Source organism: Columba livia, chromosome 21 (assembly GCF_036013475.1).
Source record: "Columba livia isolate bColLiv1 breed racing homer chromosome 21, bColLiv1.pat.W.v2, whole genome shotgun sequence".
Lineage (NCBI taxonomy): Eukaryota > Metazoa > Chordata > Aves > Columbiformes > Columbidae > Columba > Columba livia.
The window spans coordinates 6439613-6462847 of record NC_088622.1 but is presented as its reverse complement, the minus strand read 5'-3'; the positions used below and the strand labels follow the sequence as shown (position 1 = coordinate 6462847).

Below are 23235 nucleotides of genomic sequence, written 5' to 3'. Positions count from 1 at the left end.
GACGCTCAGACGCAATGAGCTCTAGAGACAGGAGCTGAGCCATCAGATTGGGCTTCTCGTCTTGATTACGTTCTCACTAACAACAGACATTTTTCCTAATATATTTAGCCAAGTTACCTCTAGCAAAACACACTTCAGGGAACCGATTCGTGAGTTGCTGGTGCATCTTTTGTGCAACTACAGTTGCACAGACCCACTAAAAACGTATCTCCGGGGACCTTAGCTCACACTGCCGACTTACCTTTTTCTGTGCTTCGCCTACTTTGGATTTCTCCTGTGCAAGTTTCTCTTGCAGGCTGCTCTGCAGTTTATCGGCCTGGGAGCACCTCAGCAGCTCTTGTTCGAGTTCTTTGACCTTCTGCTGGCTCTTTTCCCACTGGGCTGAGAGCGAGGAGCACGTCTCCTTTGTGTCCGAGAGCTTTGCGCGGGCTTGCTTCAGCTCAGCTTTGACCTGAGTTTCAAAAGAAGAAATGCAAGTTGGCGCTTTGATATCTAGCATCTGAAATGTCTTGGTTAGGAAAGGGGCAACGGGATCACTGGGCAGCGAATAAAAGAAATACAGGGAGTGAGTATAGCAGGTTTTATTTGGAGGCAGCGCACGTTAAAGTACCGCACAAAGGTCAACGAGGTGCAGTCCGTTCAAATCAGCACATCACTCCTCCCACAGCTTGTAGAACGACGTGACGCTCTCCCTGCTCTGTCCCTACCTTGCTGCATTCCTGCTGGAGCAAGAAGTTCTGCTTTTGTAAGTCGACGTTCTTCTCCCGTTCGTATCTCAGCTCCCTCTCGGCCGAGCTGCACAAGTTCTGAACGCGCCGCAAGTCCTGGCGCAGCTGCTGCATTCTGTCCTCCTGCTGCTGGAACCTCTCGTCGGACGGACCCTGCGGGGACAGCAAAACAACCCAGGTTACACGGAAATTAACCACAAGGAAAGATGAAGATCGGTAATTAAGAAAGGTAGAGGTTGGCCAGTAGGATTGAAGCGCATTTAAGTAGGAAATGGATAAACGCAGGCAGCATTTCATCTGCCCCCACACCACGTCCTGCTCCCTGCCTGTCCATCCCGCCCGAGAAGGCGACACAACTCTTGAGGTTGAGGAAGAAGATGCAACAACCCGGATGAAGGAACAAACCCCTGTTAAAACTGACCTGTCCAACCAAAGCAAAACCACCCCGGCTGCTCGTAACTCCTGTGCCACCGTCTCGCTGAGGCACCCAAGGGCGGCACCTCCAGCCCGGCGGCGGCGGGACGGAGCGAGTCCTGGACATGGCACAGAACGGACGCGCTGGCACAGCCCAACAGCAGCCTGGGCACCAGGAGCTGGCCACCAACGGCCTGTGGTGGCTTCCAGAAAACAACTGAGCTCCGTGTTATCTCGACGCGAACGTTTGACTGAGGTTCACAGAGATTTTTGACCCCAATCTGCCCAAGGCGGGTATTTTCCCTGCATCCAGGTGCGTGAAGCCTCCACATAGGTGCCCATGACGTCCCAAACATCTCTGCAGCTCGAAGCTACAAATCAGGAGCTTCTCATGTTTGAGGTATCCAAATGCTTCTTCCCAGCATCACCTCCAGCCACCTGTCGATCTACATTCCCGCCTCAGCCTCTGCTCTCGGGAGCAGGTGAAATGCGCTGAAGGTCGAGCTTCCCTTCCCGGATCAATCCGCAGCTGAACTCCGAAACTGGGGTGCAGCGCTGTGGGATCTGGCAATGGCATTTGTCCTGCAGATCAGCTCAGGTTTGTGTTTTGTCCTCGAAATCAGTTCAGTTTTGTGGTTATTTCCCCCACCTGCTTCTATCGGGATCCTTTTCATCGTCCCCTCTACAACCCATACCTTGCTGATAGACGTTTGTATCTGCTCTAACCGCGCGGATTTGCCTCCTCTTGCTATCAGCACAACTCTGATCCTCTCCTCTCCTCTCCTCTCCTCTCCTCTCCTCTCCTCTCCTCTCCTCTCCTCTCCTCTCCTCTCCTCTCCTCTACTCTCCTCTCCTCTCCTCTCCTCTCCTCTCCTCTCCTCTCCTCTCCTCTCCTCTCCTCTCCTCTCCTCCCCGTCTCCTCTCTTCTCTTCCAAACTCTTGTATATTATCTTTGATCCTCCTCAAACTCCCTGTCCCAGGTACATCCATCATTTCTTCCCCCTCTGGCAGTTGTAGCTGCTCTTCCCTTTCTTTCTTATACCACACGGTAAGAAAGGTGAACAAATTGTATTTTGAAGACAGCTAAACCCGGTGACAAACAGGACTTGTCATTCAGTTTATCCAAGTTCCCACTATGTCCAAAAACACAAGGGAAGGAAACGGCCTCAAGTTGCGCCAGGGGAGGTTGAGGTTGGATGTGGGAACAATTTCTTCCCCAAAGGGCTGTGGGGCATTGGAACAGGCTGCCCAGGGCAGTGCTGGAGTCACCATCCCTGGAGGGCTGGACAGACGGACATGAGGTTCTCAGGACATGGGGCAGGGACAGGGGTGGGGAACGGTTGGACTCGATGATCCTGAAGGGCTTTTCCAACCAAACTGATTCTATGAAATTATGACATTCATACTTTCCAAACATGTCCCTCAGTGAAACCAGGCAGCCTCATCTCCCCACTGCGGTGCTGGTTTCCAGGCTGCTTTGATTAGGTTTCGCCATTAAATCAGTGAAAAAAAAGCACAGTGCCGATGGCAAAGCTGCCCGTACCTGCTTAACGCTCCCATCTAAACTGCCTGCAGAGCTCTGCGACACGAGAAACCTGTTCTCTCTCTGCACCGTGCCTTGATCCATCCTCCAAGTCTCTTCTCTGCCGCCCGGCTCCCGGGTAGTCAGGAGATTGTGTTTTAGCCGGGCAATCTCCTCCAGTAACAACCGTTTCTCTTCGTTGCTCTCTTTTAGCTGCTTTTCTAGCTCCTCCCTCTTCTTGTTGCTTTCCAGTAATTCAGAACTTGAAGGAGAAATAGTAAAGGAGAGAGATAACTACACATATCCAAGGGAAACCACCGAAGTCCAGTGAAACGCTCAAGGCAACGCTCAAGTGTCTTGGGAGGCTCCGAAGGGGATTTAATCCTGGGTCTAGCAGTTCTGGGCAAGGGTCATTCTCTCCTGGACACTGACCCATAAAACCCACGTGTCCAAAGGGCCAGCTTGTGCTTATTCATGAGTAGGTGAAGCTCTGCTGAAGGAAACGCTCACACGGGGCCCGGGAGCTGCTCTGCACCCAAAAGCATTCGCTGTACGTAAGTACAGGCTCAGGTCTGACTTATCTAAACCCAAACTATACGCCTCTATAAGCTAACCTACCCGTCTTACCCTGGTTTGGCTTTATTCATAGTAACTGAGCTGACTGCAACTCGACTGGATTTAATCCAGGCTTTTCCTTACTGAGAGCCTGAGCGCAGATGCTCCAGCTCCAAATGTGAATTGACCTACTGAAAAAGGGGAGTCGGGGTCCCGCAAGAGCTTTATTTACACCCCGACCCCACTGACACCCGACAACCGAAACCCTCGGCAGGACGTGTGTCAGCAGCAGCCGCTCCCAGGGAGCTCGAACCCACAGCGGGAGATTTTTGGGACCGTTTTAGTCCAAAAGCTCGGAGCGATGCAGCCTCCCCCCTTAGGACAGATCTCAGTTGTGCCTTCAGAATCTGGAACAGCGGCAGGTAAAACAAAAGGTTTCCTGCTGACCAATCGTGATAACACTAAAGGAAATGTTTATTGACCCAAACCTCTACAGAGAGACAATGACCCGATAATGAAGCCGCTGTGCCCGTTATTGCCACAAGCAGCACTACGGGGATCTTTAAAAGACTTAAAAAAATAAGTCAGCAAAGATAAGGAGCAGAAAGTACCACAGGCCTCGTTCAGGTTTACCAGAGCAGTTCTTGTTCGTCCCTCAAGTGTTTGATCTGTTCTTCCAAAACCACGGCTCTAGCCATCTGCTCTTCAGGCGTCCTCTCCTCTATACCCACATCTTCGTGTTTCCGCTCCAGTTCGTTAATCTGTTCGTTTTCCTGGAGGAGGTCAGAGACCTGTAAGGTCAGAAAACACCACGGCTTTGATTCTCCTTTGGTCTCATGGAAACCTTTCGAGCAGTCTACGCAACGTGGGGAGACACGGCTTGTGATCCTGCAGCTAAATTACTGGAGTTCTTCACCCTTGAAGATTCACGTGCGAGTCCTTTTTTCCTGCATGGGAAGCAGCCGCATGCAAACCATCATCAAATCCCATTCCTTTATTTGATTCCATCCTTCTGGTGCCCATCTGTAGTTGTCGGGGATTTCTGCGCCATATTTCACTACAAAACCAGCAACTCTTGGAAAAAATGGGAAGACGATCAGGTCTGTAATCAGCTGTCTCACACGGAGCATCCTCCACCCAAGTCAACTTTAGTGGGGCTGCTCCCCACTCTCAACATCACCTAATGCCTTAAACACCTGGAAACAGACTCAAAACCTGAGCCATGGGACAAGATGCCAAGAAAACAAAAGGGGCAAGAAAGGAAGGCATGAGGAACCCAAACCCTTCCAAGAAAAATGCTATTAAGCCCACTAAATGTCTTTTATTCCTAAACCTTTTTAATCAGTAGCTCCGCCTGAGTTTACGCTAGTGCTAATATTTCAATTCCAGGTGTTCTTATCTACCCCCAGATGAATTTGTATTTGAGCAACACACACTAGCAGCAGAACAACAGGGATCTCTTTACATCTCTTGCCTCTGGATCTAACGAAGCGTTATCTTTTTGTAGCTTCTCATGGGATACGTTAATGAGATCCCCGCTTGCTGACGTGCTCTGGAGACTCGGCAGGTTATCCCAATGGTTTGTAAAGTCGGCTTTTGAGTCAGGCAATGCCTGGTGAGGAAACAGGAGCTCCAGGATGTAATAGACCATTAACTACAAGCTCTGAAAGATCTTTCTCCTCTCAAATGTCCAAAAAGCTCATAAAGACAAGAAGAGCATTCCAAACAAGCGTAAAGAGCAATTTGCATGGCATCAGTTTGTAGCACAGTGTTATAATTTACAAGAACAATACTGTTTGATTTACTCGTATGTGTTGGACGTCGTGACAAACACAACACTGAACAACCTCCGAGCTTGACCTCCACACGCGTATCACCCACCAGAACCCAACGATTTAATGCCAAGGGAACTTGACCTCCACACGTGTATCACCCACCAGAACCCAATGATTTAATGCCAAGGGAACTTGACCTCCACACGCGTATCACCCACCAGAACCCAACGATTTAATGCCAAGGGAACTTCCAGCACTTTTGGTAAACAATCCATCCCAGTCCGGCTGCTCCAGCAAAAGGGAACGAGCCCATGTGTGAAGTCAAGAACCCCAAACACACGCGGGTTCCTCTACTGTATAACAAAGACTCTCACAGTCCCACGCAGGCCACTGCGTTGCGCCTCGGGATCCCTTTGATGGAAGAACCGTCCTCTCCTTCGGCCAAACCAACTGCATTACAACCAAACCGCCAGGGACGCGTGGTTTTGATTAGAAGGTCCCTGGATCACGAGTAGATTGAATTACTGGGATGCAGAGTTTAAAGAATGACTTTGCCCACTTTTCCCATCGGCGCCTAAATCAGATAATCCCTTTGCATGTGTCACAGGCTGACGCAGCCCCTTCCTAAACCGCTCCTTAGCAAGGCCTGCTCTGCGGCCCCAGCTCTCACGATGTTGCCAGGTCCTGTCCTCTAGGTGCCACTGTTCCCCCAGCCACACTCTGGTCTGTGTGCGGTTGCTCCAACAGTTCAGGACTTTCATTGTTCTTTACTTACGTTGGAGGAAATGACACGACTCAGAGCCTGTTTAAGGCCTTTCAGAGCGCTAAAAAAGGGGTTTTGTAACAGATGCAAACCCCCCTCCTTTGCCAGTCGTGCTCAGGTCCCCTACCTGCGCCACCCAGGCTGGAGAACTGGAGCTCTCCTACGTTTTTAGCCTCATTTTCAGCCCCCCTCCTGCCTCTGCCCTTGTACAGTCTTGGTGGCATCACATGCTCTGTCCTCTACGGCCCAATTGGGAGACGAGCACCAGCAACTCTTCCAGCAGAGATAAACCCACCAAAAGTGATAAACCCACCACGAGTCCTCCTAATTTACTTCAAAGTGTACTGAGGTCCTTCAGGCACATTAAAAGTCATGAAGACTCTGAGGTGTCACTCTGAGGTGTTCTGACTTCTCATCATGCCAGATTCTGGTTAAGAAAGAGACTGTTAATATTAAAAGGGACCCATGTTAAACAGATTCAGAATTAACCAGTCGATTGACCTCAAAAAAGCTGCTAATGGGGAACGGTGACATTGCTCTGCAGGGAGGTCTTGGCTCAGATCTACAAGCACCACGTCACAGCGTGACAGAGAGATGAGGGTCACGGCCACGGGCCTCACGGTGACAAATAACTCTGAATGGAGACCCAAATCCACTCTGCCCTCTAGAGAAGGAGCCTTTGGCTACAAATTTTGAATTACTGGTTTGTAATTAGATAATAAATACCGAGGTTAAAGACGGTTCCGTGAACGCAGATGGATTTAAAACCATCTCCCGAAGAACGTTTGGACTAGGGAAATGTGTCAAGTGAAGCCAAGCAACGCACTCAGCGGTCAGCTGGGGACATTGGATGGAATCGAAGGGCATTGCCTCCTCCGGGGAGCCCCACGGCAGCAGCTGCACGTACCTGGCTGCCCAACACCTTCTTCTCGGCCTTCAGATCTTCTCGTAACAGTTCAAGCTCAGATGCAAGTTGCTTTCTCCGTTCTCTCCGTTCCCCCAGCTGACTTCCCAACTTTTCTATCGTTTCTTGACAACTTTCCAGCATCTGGAACGAGCAAAAGTAAGAGTCACTTCTACAGCATCATTTATTCTACCAAAAGATAAATGAATTGCAGAAAGTGTGTCTTCTAGAACACAAGGATAGGAAAAAAGGTTCTCAGGATTGCCAGCAGGATTTCTGCACATCACACCCAGGGTTGGTTGGACATTTCTGAAAGGCTGGAGCTGCTACCTGTCCCAAGACACCTTGGGAAGCTCCTCTCCCACGTGTCATAAGCTCCGTCTGGCTCATACATCTGGCAGATCCAACTGTCTGGCTGGCAGGTGACAAATCAACAGCAAATTCAGCCCCAAACCAACAGCAGCCTGGAGCACAAGTGTGATGGAGCGGCTGAGGGACCTGGGGGTTCAGCTGGAGAACAGGAGCTGAGGGGAGACCTTCTGATCTCTGAACTGCCTGAAAGGAGCTTGGAGCCAGGGGGGTCGGGCTCTGCTCCCCAGGAACAAGCGCCAGGAGCAGAGGAAACGGCCTCAAGTTGCGCCAGGGGAGGTTGAGGTTGGATGTGGGAACAATTTCTCCCCCAAAGGGCTGTGGGGCATTGGAACAGGCTGCCCAGGGCAGTGCTGGAGTCACCATCCCTGGAGGGCTGGACAGACGGACATGAGGTTCTCAGGACATGGGGCAGCACCAGGGGTGCGTTATGGTTGGACTTGATCATCTTTTCCAACCAGAATTAGTTCTGTAACTCTGTAAACCCTTCACCCTCAATAAGCTCCGCAGCGCTGAAGGCAAAATGATCTCATAAGAGAGATGAGTTAGCAGGGAGGTAACATTGGCACGTTCGCTGCTTTCCCCCAAAGCACCCACCTGTGCTGCGTGAGCTGATGGCTGCAAACTCTCAGAAGATGGTGACAAAGAGCATCCCCAGGAGATGTTCATTTAATATGTTTCTAAGCGAAACAATTTAGCTCCAAAGGAAAACACTATTTATTTCCCAAGGAAAACCTCTTACCTCCTGCATCTCTTGTGCTCCAGCCGCTGCCTGCTCTTCCCCACTCATCTCACTTTTGTTCTTGGGCACTTCCAGCAACTCTGTTTCCAGACTTGTGATCTTAGCAAAGACAAACCACACGTTAAAATCAAAACAGTACTCACGACCAGTGCTAAATGCAGAATTACAACTAAATTGCTGCTTGTGCAGCTATTAGAGCATAAGCCCCACGTTTGGAAGCGAGGAGCTGGAGGGGACGTGGCCGGCCGCCAGCTCACATCTTTCACCCCGCTGCCTCAGAAGGGGAACGTGTCACCCAAGGCCACGTCAGAGAAATGAAAAAAGGAGAGAAAAACAAAAAGAGAAGAGAAATGACCAGGTTGCGTGTTTAAAATTGAAGGCCTGTGCAGGCTGTGGGCAGACGCTGGACCCAGTCCCACCAGCACTCGTCCTGGTCTCTCCACCGCCCAAAGGAGGTTGTCACTGCCCCCTGCAATGAGGGACCCTCAGCGTGAGCCAGCGAAACGCCAACCTGTTAACTCCTCCTGGCACAAAAGAGCTTGTCTGGACAAGCACTCGCTCTGCTCTTGCACCATCCCCTTGTCAGGCAGCCCGTGGGAACGATTATTAGTCCCGCGGTTTTAAAGGGCTGAAAAGAGCCTGTTGCAGCCCGGCTTGTCCTCCCCGCCACGGTTCCTTTTGCAAAACCCGAGTCTTGGCACTGGCAGCCCCGCTCTGCTCCGCTGCCAGCACAGCGTTCTGCAGCCTGGCCTGTCAGCTCCTGATGCTCGGAATAAAGTCTGTGCTGCTTTTCTTATTTCTAAAGCACCGAGTTGGCCTCCCCAGTGCCCGAGCTGGGACACTGGAAGGAGATGAAGCAGCAAACAAGGCCAATGGGACCTGGGGTGTGTGAGGAACAGTGTGGGCAGCAGGTCAGGGAGGTTGTTCCTCCCCCTCTGCTCTGCCCTGGGGAGGCCCCATCTGCACAACTGGGGCCAGGTCTGGGCTCCCCAGTTTCAGAAGGACAAGGAATTACTGGAGAGAGTCCAGCGAGAGCTACAGAGATGCTGAGGGCTCTGGAGCATCTTTGTGATGAGGAGACACTGAGAGAGCTGGGGCTGTTGAGCTGGAGAAGAGAAGCTGAGAGGGATCTGATCAGTGGATCAATATCTCAGGGTGGGTGTCAGAGGATGGACCAGACTCTGTTCAGTGGTGCCCAACGCCAGGGTGAGGGGCAGCGGGCACAGACTGAAACACAGGAGGCTCCATCTGGACATGAGCAGAAACTTGTTTGCTGGGAGGTGCCAGAGCCTGGCCCAGGCTGCCCAGAGCGGGTGTGGAGTCTCCTGCTCTGAGACATTCACACCCCCTGGACCCACCTGTGTGATCTGCTCTGTGACCCTGCGCTGGCAGGGCTGGGCTGGGGATCTGCAGAGCTCCTGCAGCACAACCAGCCTGGGCTGCTGTGCAGATGGAATCCAGCTTCATCCACACGCAGCACACACAGTATCACACGAGCCGCATCCATCGCTCTGCTCGTACAGACGAGCGCCTGGTGAAGCACAGAAGGTGTCTGACACCTTTCCCACCCTCCTTCGCACTTCATCAACGATCACTTCCCATTCCTTTCCAAAGGGCAGCCCAAGCTGTGCCAAGTCTGCCAAGCCCAGGCCATTTAAAGTGGTTACAAAGCCGCACGTCAAAGATCAGGAGCTTTAGTTTCTCTGACAGGCATCAGGCACAACACAGCTCCTGAGGTTCCCAGCAGGGAACAGCCTCTAACACCGAGGAAAGCTGCTGTGATGCTGTTTTAAGACAGATTGTGTTACCAAGCCCCAGTGTCAAACACAAATCAGTGGTGTGAAACACCCAGGCCTCTTACAGAAGAGCCAGAGGGCAATAAACTCCTCTTGCATGATGGAAATTTGGGGTCCGACAGGACATTAGAGCTGTGGAAGGGATCTCAGAAGCACAACAAACCTCCTCTTCTCACCCCCAGCCAACCTTTGGTCATTAAGTTGAGACCCAGCTATGCGCTTCCATCACTTTGCTTATTTTCCCTCCAAGCCACTAACTTCTAAGCATTTAAATTGCGCCCGTATGTCCCGTGCCAACGGCAGAACAATACTCACATTGTCTCCTGGCGTCCCGGTTCTGAGTCAGTGGCCTCATCAGCCGGGGTTTTTGTCCGTGTGCCAAAGCAGAACAGAATTCCAAGTCCCCCTCCCACGGGGCAGCCTGGCAAACGCCCAGCAGCGCCGCTTCCTCCGGGCTCCAGCGCACCCGCCTTCCCGCGTCACCTCCACGGCACCCAAACCCCCCCGGAGATGCGGGGTGCAGCTCTGCACCCCCCGCTCTGAGCCGGTGCTGGTACAACCAAGGGTTAACCCACCTCCTCCTCCTGTCTCTCCCGTCTGCCTCTTTCCTGCCTCTTTTGCAGCGGCAGCGGCTGCCAAGCTCATGCCAGCCCAAGCGCCCCGCGTCTCCCCGGCTACTCGCTGCCCCCCTCCTCGTTCCCAGGGATTGGTTTAACACCGCGCCGACAGAAGAAGGGATTTCTCCAAGCTGGAAACGCGTCCTGTTTGATTTGTGGAGGGTTGTGTTTATTCTGCTTTGATGAGAAAGTGGGGAACGTTTTAGTGTGTGTTGAACAAACCCCGACCTAAACAAAAGCACAGTAGTGCTGGACGGACCCTCTGCCATTCCCATCGCAGAGCCCGCCCCTGGCTCCTCAGCTACACCCTCAGGAACACGATGTCTGCTGGCGTTCTTCATTTAGATATTTGAACGCGTCTCCAGGCTGTTTCGCTGTATTTAGAAACTTTTCCCTCACAGCTGGAGGCTACTGACAAGTAATTCATCTTTTGTTCCCGGCTACTTCAGCGTCCACGTGGGAGACGCCTTCACACTCGTGTTATCTCCTCCACCGTGTCTGAACACAACAGTGAGCGCACGGACGGGTCCGAGCACCGCTCACCGCTGACGGAAACCACCACGTGCCATCGCTTCTCACCACAGAAACCCAAGGGCCCGGTCACAGTATCACAGTATGTTTGGGATTGGAAGGGATCTCAAAGCTCATCCAGTGCAATCCCCCCATGGAGCAGGAACACCCAGATGAGGTTACACAGGAAGGTGTCCAGGCGGGTTGGAATGTCTGCACAGAAGGAGACTCCACAACCCCCTGGGCAGCCTGGGCCAGGCTCTGCCACCCTCACCAGGAACAAGTTTCTTCTCATCTTTAAGTGGAACCTCTTGTGTTCCAGCTTGATCCCATTACCCCTTGTCCTATCATTGTTTGCCACCGAGAAGAGCCTGGCTCCATCCTCATGGCACTCACCCTTTATACATTTATAAACATTAATGAGGTCCCCCCTCAGTCTCCTCTTCTCCAAACTAAAGAGCCCCAGCTCCCTCAGCCTTTCTTCATCAGGGAGATGCTCCACTCCCTTCAGCATCTTTGTTGCCCTGCGCTGGACTCTCTCCAGCAGTTCCCTGTCCTGCTGGAACTGAGGGGCCACAACTGGACACAATATTCCAGGTGTGGTCTCCCCAGGGCAGAGCAGAGGGGCAGGAGAACCTCTCTGACCTACTGACCACCCCCTTCTAATCCACCCCAGGTACCATTGGCTTCCTGGCCACAAGGGCCCAGTGCTGGCTCATGGTCACCCTGCTGTCCCCAGCACCCCCAGGTCCCTTTCCCCTACGCTGCTCTCTAATATGTAATTTCCCAACCTATACTGGAACCTGGGGTTGTTCCTGCCCAGATGCAGGACTCTACACTTTCCCTTGTCAAATTTCATTAGGTTATTCCCCGCCCAACTCTCCTGCTGCCCGGCAATCCAGGACTGTGATCGCCACAGAGAGCATCTCGTAACCATGACAGGGGAGAGGGCAAGGCAGCCCAAGGGAGGAACAGATGTGGCCAGGCCGGCTCGAATAATAGAATAATTTCAGTTGGAAGAGACCCTCAGGATCATCGAGTCCAACCACAACCCACCCCTGGCACTGCCCCATGTCCTGAGAACCTCATGTCCGTCTGTCCAGCCCTCCAGGGACGGTGACTCCAGCACTGCCCTGGGCAGCCTGTTCCAATGCCCCACAGCCCTTTGGGGAAGAAATTGTTCCTAATGTCCAATCAAAACCTCCCCCAGCACACAGAATCACAGAAACGTTTTGCTTGGAAAAGGCCTTCGAGATCATCGAGTCCAACCGTTCACCTGACACAACACGGAAAGGCAGTTCCTGCAGGAGACCAACGCTGAAGCCCGTCAGGAGCACTGATGCCACCTGGACAGCCTCCCAGGGGAAACAAAGAGCTCCTAAGCTACAAAAGCTCCAGAGAAAAAAGATGCAACTTGAAATAGAACCAAAAAAGGCTTTGCTTCAGCTCAGCCAAGAAGCCGAGGGTGCAGAGCCCACGGGTGTGGAAACGCTGCCTGGTCTCACTCCTGCGGGTGCCGGAGTAAGTTCACCGATCAGCTCTGCTGTCCCAAGCACCACGGAGAGGGGACAGGAGCTGGAAACGACAACGCTGCCGTGACACTGGGTGGATCTGCACCTCCGAGCAAGCGTCATTTACTCACTGATGGAATTTTTTCCTTCTTTTCCCCCCTATTCTGCAACTGGCAGATTTTCCTAGTAGTATTTCTCATCAAAGCAGCGTGCAGGTTTAGGTCAAAGATCATTTTCTCCTACTAATCATTATGCAGAGGGAAAAGCAGCTAGAATTAAACAAAACCAAACCGTATTTCCTCCATTCCTTACTTACTTTCCAGTGAAGTCCCTCCACCTCACTCTCCAGCTGTTCCTTCTCCTGCTTGGTTTGGATCTGCATCTCTCCCAGAGCCGACTCCAGCTCTTCGCTGCGCCCAACCAAACCCTCGTGCTCCGGCTCCAGCTTCTGCAGCTTGTGAAGGAGCTGGGAGTTCCTGCCCTCGATGTTTTCAATCACCTCTCGGCACCTACGCACCAAAACGCAGCGTTACCGGGGCCGTGTGAAGCACAGACACACATCCAGACCTCTCACCTCCGCTGAGGAAGAGCCAACGTGTTTTTCACTACGGAATATTTCTGTCCTGCTGATTTTGAGTCTCGCAGCCAGACGACCTGTGCCTGCTCGTATTTACGTGACGATTCATGGGAATTATTAGTGACGGGCTCTGCACAAGGAATGATGAGGGTCCGAGGAGAGAACTGGCCAGGGCATGAGGATGTTAAGGGCAGGGATGGTGGGAAATTCCTCTGCGTGAGGCAGGGGAACAGGTTTGGGCATTTGAAGAGAAAAAGGGTCAGTATGAGGGGACAGACCTTTCCTCCTTGGGCCTGCCACAGAGGCTCAGCAGCTTCCCAAGCAGGGCCTGGGAGAAGGAAGCTTGGCCTTCCCGTAAAAATCCCAGTTTACACATTTATAAATCTGAAAGTGAAGTGTTTTGGTACAGTGACCAAATCCAGAGAAATATTCCTAGCAACAAATCTGTTCTGAAAACAACATAAAGGGGGAGTGTCAGGAGGATGGAGCCAGGCTCTTCTGGTGACAACCAGTGACAGGACAAGGGGCAATGGGTGCAAACTGGAACACAAAAGGTTCCACTTAAATTTGAGAAGAAACTTGTTCCTGGTGAGTGTGGCAGAGCCTGGCCCAGGCTGCCCAGGGGGTTGTGGAGTCTCCTTCTGTGCAGACATTCCAACCCGCCTGGACACCTTCCTGTGTAACCTCATCTGGGTGTTCCTGCTCCATGGGGGGATTGCACTGCATGAGCTTTCCAGGGCCCTTCAACCCCTGACACTCTAGGATTCTGTGATTCTGTGACTTTTGTCTGCAGAGAACCACAAAACTTCAAGCCTGTTCTTGTAGAAAAGTGACAAACTGGCGAAAGTTCCAGAAAACAGCTTGAATTCTTGATACCAAAGGCTACAGACCCACTCAGGACTCCATCACCTTCAGACTTTCTGGCTGAGGAGCAGAGGAACAAAGCTGGTACCCAAGAATATTCTAAAGAACCCAATCCATGCACTCTGCAAGACGGAATACCAGCAAGCAGAGCACCAGACATCCGCCGGGGAAACACAACAGGCGAAGGATTTCTCTGTTTCTCACCTTTTATGGAGTGTTTCGCTGCTCTGGTATCGGTCTTCTTGATCTGAAACGTGGTCTCCTTCAACCCTCCCCTCATCCTTCGCGCCCTGTGGCTGAAGAGGAAATGAAAAGCGAGTTCATAATGAAGAGTGAAAGCTTTGCACGATGTGATTCCAAAGCCACCCGAGTCGCTCATAAATGAACAGGAGAGCTAGAAAACGTGAGCGACGTCTGCAGTAAATAATCCACCGGCCACAGGAGCAAAATCCCGCAAGACCCGTAATAAAACAAAGGTGCTAGTGGGTATTAGCTTACGCCAACAGACGTGCTCTACACACAGCGTATTTGTCATGCCCAGCATAGCTAACACATCCCACTCGCAGAGGATGCACTCCAGTGTACATACAAGAACACAAGTGTTTCTGCACTACAAGCCGTGCGTCTTCATTTGTGCTGGGGGGGTGAAATACACAGTGGGGCCTGTTTGCTCAATTTGCAAACAAAAAGCCTTGTGAATACCTGCAGTGAGCACACGGCGGCTTCTTCAGCCTCGGCTGGCGCAGGCAATGGCAGCGCTGGCTTCTCGCCCTTCTGATACTCACAGATCTCCTCTTTCAGCTGTTCAACCTGCAAAGGGAAAACATCCGCTTTTAACTTTGAACCTTCATTTTGCTGCCTTAGAGAATTAAGATTCCCCTCAAACGTAGAATGACAGAATCATTTTGGTTGGAAATGACCTTTAAGATGATCAAGTCTAACCCTTCCCCACCCCTGGTGCTGCCCCATGTCCTGAGAACCTCATGTCCGTCTGTCCAGCCCTCCAGGGATGGTGACTCCAGCACTGCCCTGGGCAGCCTGTTCCAATGCCCCACAGCCCTTTGGGGAAGAAATTGTTCCCACATCCAACCTCAACCTCCCCTGGCGCAACTTGAGGCCGTTTCCTCTGCTCCTGGCGCTTGTTCCTGGGGAGCAGAGCCCGACCCCCCTGGCTCCAAGCTCCTTTCAGGCAGTTCAGAGCTCAGAAGGTCTCCCCTCAGCTCCCGTTCTCCTCGGTGCCACGTCCAACTACCACATCCAGCCGCAGACGCACTCACCAGATCCAGGAAGGCTTTTCTCTCCAAGTCCAGCGTTTGGACCCGAGCTCGCAGCGCCAGGATCTCCTTGTCCAGTTTGCTGTTGTGCTCCATGGCCTCCCGCAGCTCAGCCCTGTCTGCACAGAGCAGAACAAACCAGTCACCAACCCCGGGCCCAACCGTGACCTCCACCAACCAGGGCAAACATAGCTACGGGGTCCACAAACAACTGGGGTAAGCGTCGAACAACCCAAACAGCCGTACTTCCTATTTTCACCGTGAAAATAATTTTCTATAAGCAGAAACACAATCACAATGAACATGCCAGTGTTGTGCAAGCATTCATATTTATGAAATGGCCAGCAGAGTAAAAATTACGGCTGTGGTAAACAACCCTTCAAGCCGGAATCAATAAATGCAACCATTGCATGGCTTAATGCGGGCTATCCGGTACTCCAGGAGCAAGAAATAGGAAAACATGTTTATATTAGGATCAAACTCACAGATACAGGTCCAACTACACCCCAGGATCCTAATAAAAATTAGGGAGATAACAGTTTTCCCTATGGAAACGGTGAGCAAAGATTTTTCCCTTCTCAGCTTAGCACTGGGCACAGGAAATTTCAGCTTAAATGTGACTTTTATTCAGGCCAAAATAAAAACATACCTTCTTTCTTGGTCCCAATCTGGAATTAAAATAACCCACCACAACAAAAAACAAGCCCCACAACCCCTGTTTCAAACATGGGTTTTGATATTGGATTTTCAGTCTTGTGATTTAAAATAAAAGGCAACGAACACCTCCTACTAAAGCGGGGTTTTGTTTAGCACCACAAAACCCCTCGATCAAATCCTGGATCTCCCCTGCTTGTGAACAGCATCACTTACGGTGCTCTATGCGTTCGCTCAGTGCCTGGTCCCCGCTCTCAGGCGCTCGCGGGGCCGGACACGAGGTAAATCCTGCAAGAATAATAGAGAGAGTTTTGCTGTGGCCGCCCATTCGTGCGCAACTCAACAACATTTTAATGCACACAATTCAAAATCTCCAATCACTGAAAACCCCACAGCGGGATACAAACCAGCCACGAGCAATCTCCCTTCTCTTCAATGCAAGTTAGCGCTGAACCAAATCCACTGCTTAAGTGGAGTTTTGTTAAAGATCGGAGATTTCATTTTAGGGCTTTACTTCATTTATTTCTAGAGCAGTTGGCTTGAAGCTCGTTGGGAGGAGCAGACACGCAGACACACATCATTGGGGGAGCCGCTAATTTTGCACACTAATACCCACAGCATAATAAACCACACACACATAATGAGCATTAAACCCTTACTCACAGGTTGGAAAGCCTTCCATTCATATTTAAGAAGGTTCTAAAAGACAGATTTGCCCGGGCAGGGAATCCACGGAGAGGAGTCGCACGGTGCAGCCCGTCCGTGATGTGCAGAAGCGGCACGGATGGGATTCTGCATCCCCGGGGCCGCGCGTGTATCGATCGACACACAAAGCAGCCGCCTGCAGAGCACTGGTTTCCCTGCCTCGGGTTAACAGGCTGCAAGCAGCAGGTTTGGAGGCTGGCGAGAGGGTTTAGCTAGGCCTGAGTGGCCGGGCTGAGCTGTGAGGGTTAACACAGAAACCTGGTCCTGTGAAGCGAGTCGGTTTCTGCAGAGGCACACGGGGCAGGAATGCGTCATCCCGTCACACTTTGCTCTTCTCCACTGAAATTCTACATCATGGATTTGGGGACAGTGTCAGTAATCAAGGAGGGGAGACCTTCTGATCTCTGAACTGCCTGAAAGGAGCTTGGAGCCAGGGGGGTCGGGCTCTGCTCCCCAGGAACAAGCGCCAGGAGCAGAGGAAACGGCCTCAAGTTGTGCCAGGGGAGGTTGAGGTTGGATGTGGGAACAATTTCACCCAAGCGTGTTAACTCCTAGAACTGATACACTGTGTGATGTAACGTACCCCAAAAAAGAGGCTTTTGAGCCACTGCCCAGCACTAAGAGTTCTGAGAGAACAGCAGCTGGAGCTCGGGGAGTTTCTGAATGGGATCGGAGGGCTGTGCTGGGCACAGTGAGGCCAAACCGCGAACCCTGGGGCAGTTTGGGGCCCATCAGCCCAGGGCTCAAAATGGCGGCACCAATCACCTCAGGGCTCAAAATGGCGGCCAGAGGGGTGGCGGGATCACCTCACACCAAGAAAGGCCTTGAGGTGCTGGAGCGAGTGGAGAGAAGGGAACGGAGCTGGTGAGGGGCTGGAGCACAAGTGTGATGGAGCGGCTGAGGGACCTGGGGGTTCAGCTGGAGAACAGGAGCTGAGGGGAGACCTTCTGATCTCTGAACTGCCTGAAAGGAGCTTGGAGCCAGGGGGGTCGGGCTCTGCTCCCCAGGAACAAGCGCCAGGAGCAGAGGAAACGGCCTCAAGTTGCACCAGGGGAGGTTGAGGTTGGATTTAGGAACAATTTCTTCCCCAACGGGCTGTGGGGCATTGGAACAGGCTGCCCAGGGCAGTGCTGGAGTCACCATCCCTGGAGGGCTGGACAGACGGACATGAGGTTCTCAGGACACGGGGCAGGGACAGGGGTGGGTTGTGGTTGGACTCCATGATCTTAAAGGTTATTTCCAACCAAAACGTTTCTATGATTCTAATCCAGAGAAAACATGCCCAGGAACCAGGGTTTTGCTGGGGAAATCTCCTGTAGGAGGTGGCGGTGAAGGGCCCGGCTTCAGGGACCACCCCGAGAGCACCTTCGTCAAGTAGTTTGATTTCCCTCCAGAAAACTTGTGTAATTTTACAGTTGGTATTTTTTAAAAATGTCATACTTACAACAGTGACTTCAACAAGGAGGTTAAACAAAGATTAGCGGTGATAAGAATCTAACCTGTCACTTCAAGAGGGCTGATAAGCTCTGGTTACTTGCTAACGGCTCCTAACGAGGCAGCAGCCCAAGCTGGGCACCACTGAACAGAGTCTGGTCCATCCTCTGACACCCACCCTGAGCTATTGATCCACTGATCAGATCCCTCTCAGCTTCTCTTCTCCAGCTCAACAGCCCCAGCTCTCTGTGTCTCCTCATCACAAAGATGCTCCAGAGCCCTCAGCATCTCTGTAGCTCTTGCTGGACTCTCTCCAGTAATTCCTTGTCCTTCTGAAACTGGGGAGCCCAGAAATGAAAGTCACAGAATCATAAAATCATAGAATAGTTGGGCTGGAAGGGGCCCTCAAAGGTCACCCAGTCCAACCCCCTGCAATGCGACATCAGTCAGGACTCAGAATTAGTTGATTAGTGCCTGTTACCGACTGCATTCAGACCTCCTGGGTACCAGGTGAACACCTGACACTGATTTTTCCCCATTGCAAGCAGACAGGACACAGGACAAACTGCGTCCAGCTCCCCTGGGCGAGTTGTCCAAGGCTTAGCCTAACCAGGGCTGGGCTCAGTGCAGGCCAGTAATTCAGAGGGGCCCAATGGCAGAGCTCACCTCTCTTGCTCTGCTCCTCTCTTTGCACATCCAGCTCATCCAACAACCTCTGGATCTCCTCCTGGGCCACCAGCAGCCTCTGTGTGGCCTCATCCAGATCTCGTTTGCATCTTGCACGTGATGCTCGTTCCCTCGCCAGCTCTTCCCTGTAGGACTGAAGCACAAGACACGAGACAACCCTCCCGGTGAGGTGACCAGCCCTGACCCACCGGAACAAGGTGACAACACCAACCAAAGGCGGGTGAGCTCAGGGAAGCCGCTGCAGAGGCAGAAGACAGACAAGTGGTGGATAACCCTCCCATATGCCATAAAGCTGGCGCTGAACAGCATGCTGGAGCCATTTCCCTACACAAGGCTCTGGTTCCCCCTCCCTGAGACAATGCCGTTACTTAAGGCACATATTCAAACATAATATCTGAGTGTTTCGCAGGCCGAGGGCCCCACATCCCGCGTTTGCTCCAAGGACAAGTCGATTCTGCGCATTCGTGGCCCCACGGCTGCTGGGAGAGATGAGCAAGCTCCTCATCCAACACCTGTACTTCTGACTATTAGACTGTATTGTAAGGAATTATAGAACCTATAGTTTAGGAGAATATTAAGGTAGCAACCTTTAAAGATCAACCAACCCTGTAATCATAGGATCTTTGTATAAGCAGACCTTGTAACCACAGAATCTTTGCACTTATTAATCATGCCCTATTCTTACAACTGACATAGATTTACAACATATTGTTTTAAAACAGGTAACCGAGAAACACGCAAATGGTAACTGAGAAGTAACTGAGAAACATGCGAATGTTGCTTAGCGTTGCTTAGAAGACAACTCGTGTTACAATAGGCGTGGAATATGTTGTCAAGAATCATAACGAATATGTAATTTTTCTGTCAATATAAGCCATGTACGACCAGCAGGTCGGTGGTGGAGCTATGGGGGGACACCCCGGGCGCTGAATAAGAAATGCAACTTTTAAAACCTTAAAATGTGGTTTTAAGAGTCTGTTACTCCACCGATTTTACGGTATCAGTCCGGACCCTGCTCCCACTCCCTGCGATTCTGCGGAAAGGTCATTTCAGCTGATATAAAAGGAGTCATTTCTCTCTCTGACAGATCACTGAAGGCAGGTGGGTGCTGACAGGCCAGCACGGACCCAAAGGTGCTGGGATGCTCACCCCGCTCTCACATGCAGCACCAGGCTGATGTGGTTGCACAGCCTGAAGTTCAGAGCTCACTCGCATCCTGTCAGCTCAAAACAATAAAAAGCCTGACAGTGTGCTCAGGAACTGGCCCACGGGTTGAGAGCTCAGCTGCGCGCCATCGTCCGCGTGAAAATGTAAAATGCGTTACCTTGCTCATTGTCTCTGCAGGAAGCTGCGGGGATCCGGGCTGTTGTTGGAGTTGGTCTTCTAATGTCTGATGAACGGGATCAAACTCATCCTGGCACAGAAAGAGATTTTACTAAATCAACACCAGCAGAAAGCAGAGCTACAAAGATGCTGAGGGCTCTGGAGCATCTTTGTGATGAGGAGACACTGAGAGAGCTGGGGCTGTTGAGCTGGAGAAGAGAAGCTGAGAGGGATCTGATCAGTGGATCAATATCTCAGGGTGGGTGTCAGAGGATGGACCAGACTCTGTTCAGTGGTGCCCAACGCCAGGGTGAGGGGCAACGGGCACAGACTGAAACACAGGAGGCTCCATCTGGACATGAGCAGAAACTTGTTTGCTGGGAGGTGCCAGAGCCTGGCCCAGGCTGCCCAGAGCGGGTGTGGAGTCTCCTGCTCTGAGACATTCACACCCCCTGGACCCACCTGTGTGATCTGCTCTGTGACCCTGCGCTGGCAGGGCTGGGCTGGGGATCTGCAGAGCTCCTGCAGCCCAGCCATCCCGTCACTCTGTCACCTATCCCTCGACACCAGCAGGTAGGATTTTCAGTTTCAACAGGTCTCTATTAGAAGGGGGTTTGTAATCACACTTTCTATTTGAAGAGAACGTTTCAACCGGAGTTACCCCAAACCCCTGTGACAATCCCTCCGTTGTCTCAGCTCACACTGGACACTCTGTGGGGTCACTATATTAAACACCCGTATCCTCAGTGTCCTCAATGTCTTTCTTTTATAACCCCTGGGCTCAGCTTTCCCCAGAAATCCATACTGGTGCTGAACACATTTGACTCACTTTATCAGAGTAACGCTTGGCTAATTCCCTCTCTTTTGAGCTGACTTACCAGATTCCTGCTCCCTGCACACATCAAATACTCACTAATGCTCAGGGGATTGGTTGTCATTAATATTTTGCACCCTGAGTGTGCAGGTAGGTGCCGTGTCCTCTACCAGAACGCATTTCCCCACCTACCTATAGGAGACGACCTCACAAAGACGCACGTTTGTACCCCAGCTTTAGCGAGGACACATCCAAAAACATCCCTTATGCTTGAGCAGCCCAGCTCAAAGCCGCATTCATTTCTGTAACAGAAAGGAACGTATCTGGATCTCCAGTCTAAGAGTAAAACAAGCACGTAACAGGTCATTTGAGAATAAGAAAGGCTCCACGTTCCAGTAAGCAGAGTAACAAGAGCAATTAGCCCATTAACCTGTAACACTGCTACGACTCTAATGATTCCGGAAAGCAAGTGTGATGCTACCCAAACAATGGAGAGCTCAATCAACGGTTTCTAGTTCACAGGCAGGGACAGCAATGACATCATTGGGGAGAAAAGAAAGCCCGCTGTAAACAAGCTGTTTTCCTGGAAAAGAGATCTCCAGTCTATCCTGCACCTGGTTTTAAAAACACAGAAAAAAGTGCCCAGTATAAGAACTGCAGAGAAATTGTGTTTGATTAGCAACGAGGAGCGGAGAGTTTATAAAGCATTTTGATCATGCAAGAATACGTTTTGCTTTAATAAGTGTAAAAGCTGCATGAAAACTGGGTAAAAACCAGGTATTTACAGCCCTGTCTCCCAGGGGACTCTGGTACCACATACCAGGAGGAACTCAAGTAAACTTCCCATTGTTCTTCACCCTGGGCCTGTATCATCTGCATGTCCAAGGCTTTGTCTTTCACCCAGTAGTCAAGACCAGTTGTTACAGCAACACGTTTGTTACAGGATCATTACGAAGAACAGTCCTGAGACGGGACCGCCAGGAGAAGCTGCCAGTGCAAACGCTGTGTGTTACAGAAGAAAACAGAACATACAACTGCTGGAGCTCTTTCTCACGAGGTTTGCAGATGGGGGAGAGGGCGTTCAGCAGGAGGAAATGAAAAGGAAAGAAATACAAAGGAAAAGGAGCAGAAGGAGAAGGCAGGAGCCCGGACCCCTGTTCACAGTCGTGCTCCTTGTGCGACCGCTCTCCTGGCTCCAGTAACTCGCTTTCCTCACTGCTGGGCAGCTCATCCCCAACACGGGGTGGATGCTCATTCCCTTGGTGGGGGGAAAAGCGCAAGTCGAAATCATCTGAAGGGAACTATGGGAGTAACCTGCACTTACATAGAACCACGGAATGGTTTGTGTTGAAGGGACCTCCCCAGCTCCCCAGTGCCCCCCTGCCATGACAGGGACATCTTCACCAGCTCAGGTTGCTCAGAGCCCCGTCCAGCCTGGCCTGGGATGTCTCCAGGGATGGTTCATCCACCACCTCTCTGGCCAACCTGGGCCAGGCTCTCACCACCCTCAGGGCAACAATTTCTTCCTCATGTCCAGCCTGAATCTCCCTCCTTTAGTTTAAAACCATCACCTTGTCCTATCACAACAGGCCCTGCTCAAAAGTCTGTCCCCATCTTTCTTCTCAGCCCATTTTAAGTCCAGAAAGGCCTCACTAAGGTCTCCCTGGAGCTTCTCTTCTCCATCCGAACCCCCCAGCTCTCTCACCTGTCCCCAGCAGAGCTGTTCCAGCCTCGGGTCATTCCTGGGGCTCCTCTGGCCCCTCTCCAGCAGCTCCATGTGTGTCTGTGCTGAGGACCCAGAGCTGGACACTGTCCTAGGTTGGGTGCTCTGTCCAAGAGCGGGTGACGACACATCAGGGCAGTTTCTCTGCCTCACTGCAAACAGATTCTTCGACTCCAAAGTGGATATTTACATCTGAAGGTGTTATTGTACCAGCGATGAATCCTGAAGGACACCCATCCCTACAATAGGTGGGCAGACTGGGACTCTCCAGCCAGAAAGGGATGCTCCCAAAGTTGGGAAAATCCCAAGAGGCACAGAAAAGGCAGAGAAAGACAGATGTTCACTGTCTCTTAATGCAAGAGCTGCAGAGCGCCAAAGGACACCAGGAGACGGTAGGTTGAAAGAAAGGAACTTCACGTGATGGCAGCTGAACTGTCAAAGTCCTCACTACATGTTAAAAAGTCCTACAAAGTCCTCACTACATATTAAGAAAACTGCACAGGTTTAACAAGCAACCAAACTCACGGACGATAAAAATGAATCAAGGACCACCAGACATGGACAGCACGTCAGCTCAGAGCCCACGCGCTGCTGGAGGCAGGGGAAGCGTTTCTCATGAATTATCACGATATATTTGCCCTCCTACAACACCGTCTTCTGAGGGTTTGCGTTTGGCTTCTGGTCAGATGGTGCAAAATGGCCCAAACTCTGGGTTGCACTGGATGAACCCCAGAGGTCCCTTCCACAGAACCCCAGAGTGTCAGGGGTTGGAAGAGCCCTGGAAAGCTCATCCAGTGCAATCCCCCCATGGAGCAGGAACACCCAGATGAGGTTACACAGGAAGGTGTCCAGGCGGGTTGGAATGTCTGCACAGAAGGAGACTCCACAACCCCCTGGGCAGCCTGGGCCAGGCTCTGCCACCCTCACCAGGAACAAGTTTCTTCTCATATTTAAGCAGAACCTCCTGTGTTCCA

At 51.6% G+C, this 23235-nt stretch overlaps 1 protein-coding gene across 2 annotated transcripts in view; it reads right to left on the bottom strand.

Annotated features, from left to right (window-relative positions):
- CCDC30 (coiled-coil domain containing 30) overlaps positions 1-23235 on the bottom strand; it is a 46229-nt gene that overhangs the window by 9136 nt on the left and 13858 nt on the right. The window contains exons 5-17 of one of the 2 annotated variants that reach the window (XM_065038167.1): positions 19726-19815; positions 18381-18534; positions 15792-15863; positions 14925-15040; positions 14350-14457; positions 13852-13943; positions 12523-12715; positions 7773-7871; positions 6665-6805; positions 3853-4010; positions 2686-2926; positions 708-881; positions 242-451 (exon numbers count right to left, since the gene is read on the bottom strand). In XM_065038167.1, the coding sequence (XP_064894239.1) occupies positions 242-451; positions 708-881; positions 2686-2926; positions 3853-4010; positions 6665-6805; positions 7773-7871; positions 12523-12715; positions 13852-13943; positions 14350-14457; positions 14925-15040; positions 15792-15863; positions 18381-18534; positions 19726-19815 (1848 nt within the window). The remainder of the gene's footprint in view (positions 1-241; positions 452-707; positions 882-2685; positions 2927-3852; positions 4011-6664; positions 6806-7772; positions 7872-12522; positions 12716-13851; positions 13944-14349; positions 14458-14924; positions 15041-15791; positions 15864-18380; positions 18535-19725; positions 19816-23235) is intronic. The other variant, XM_065038168.1, reaches the window with a different exon arrangement.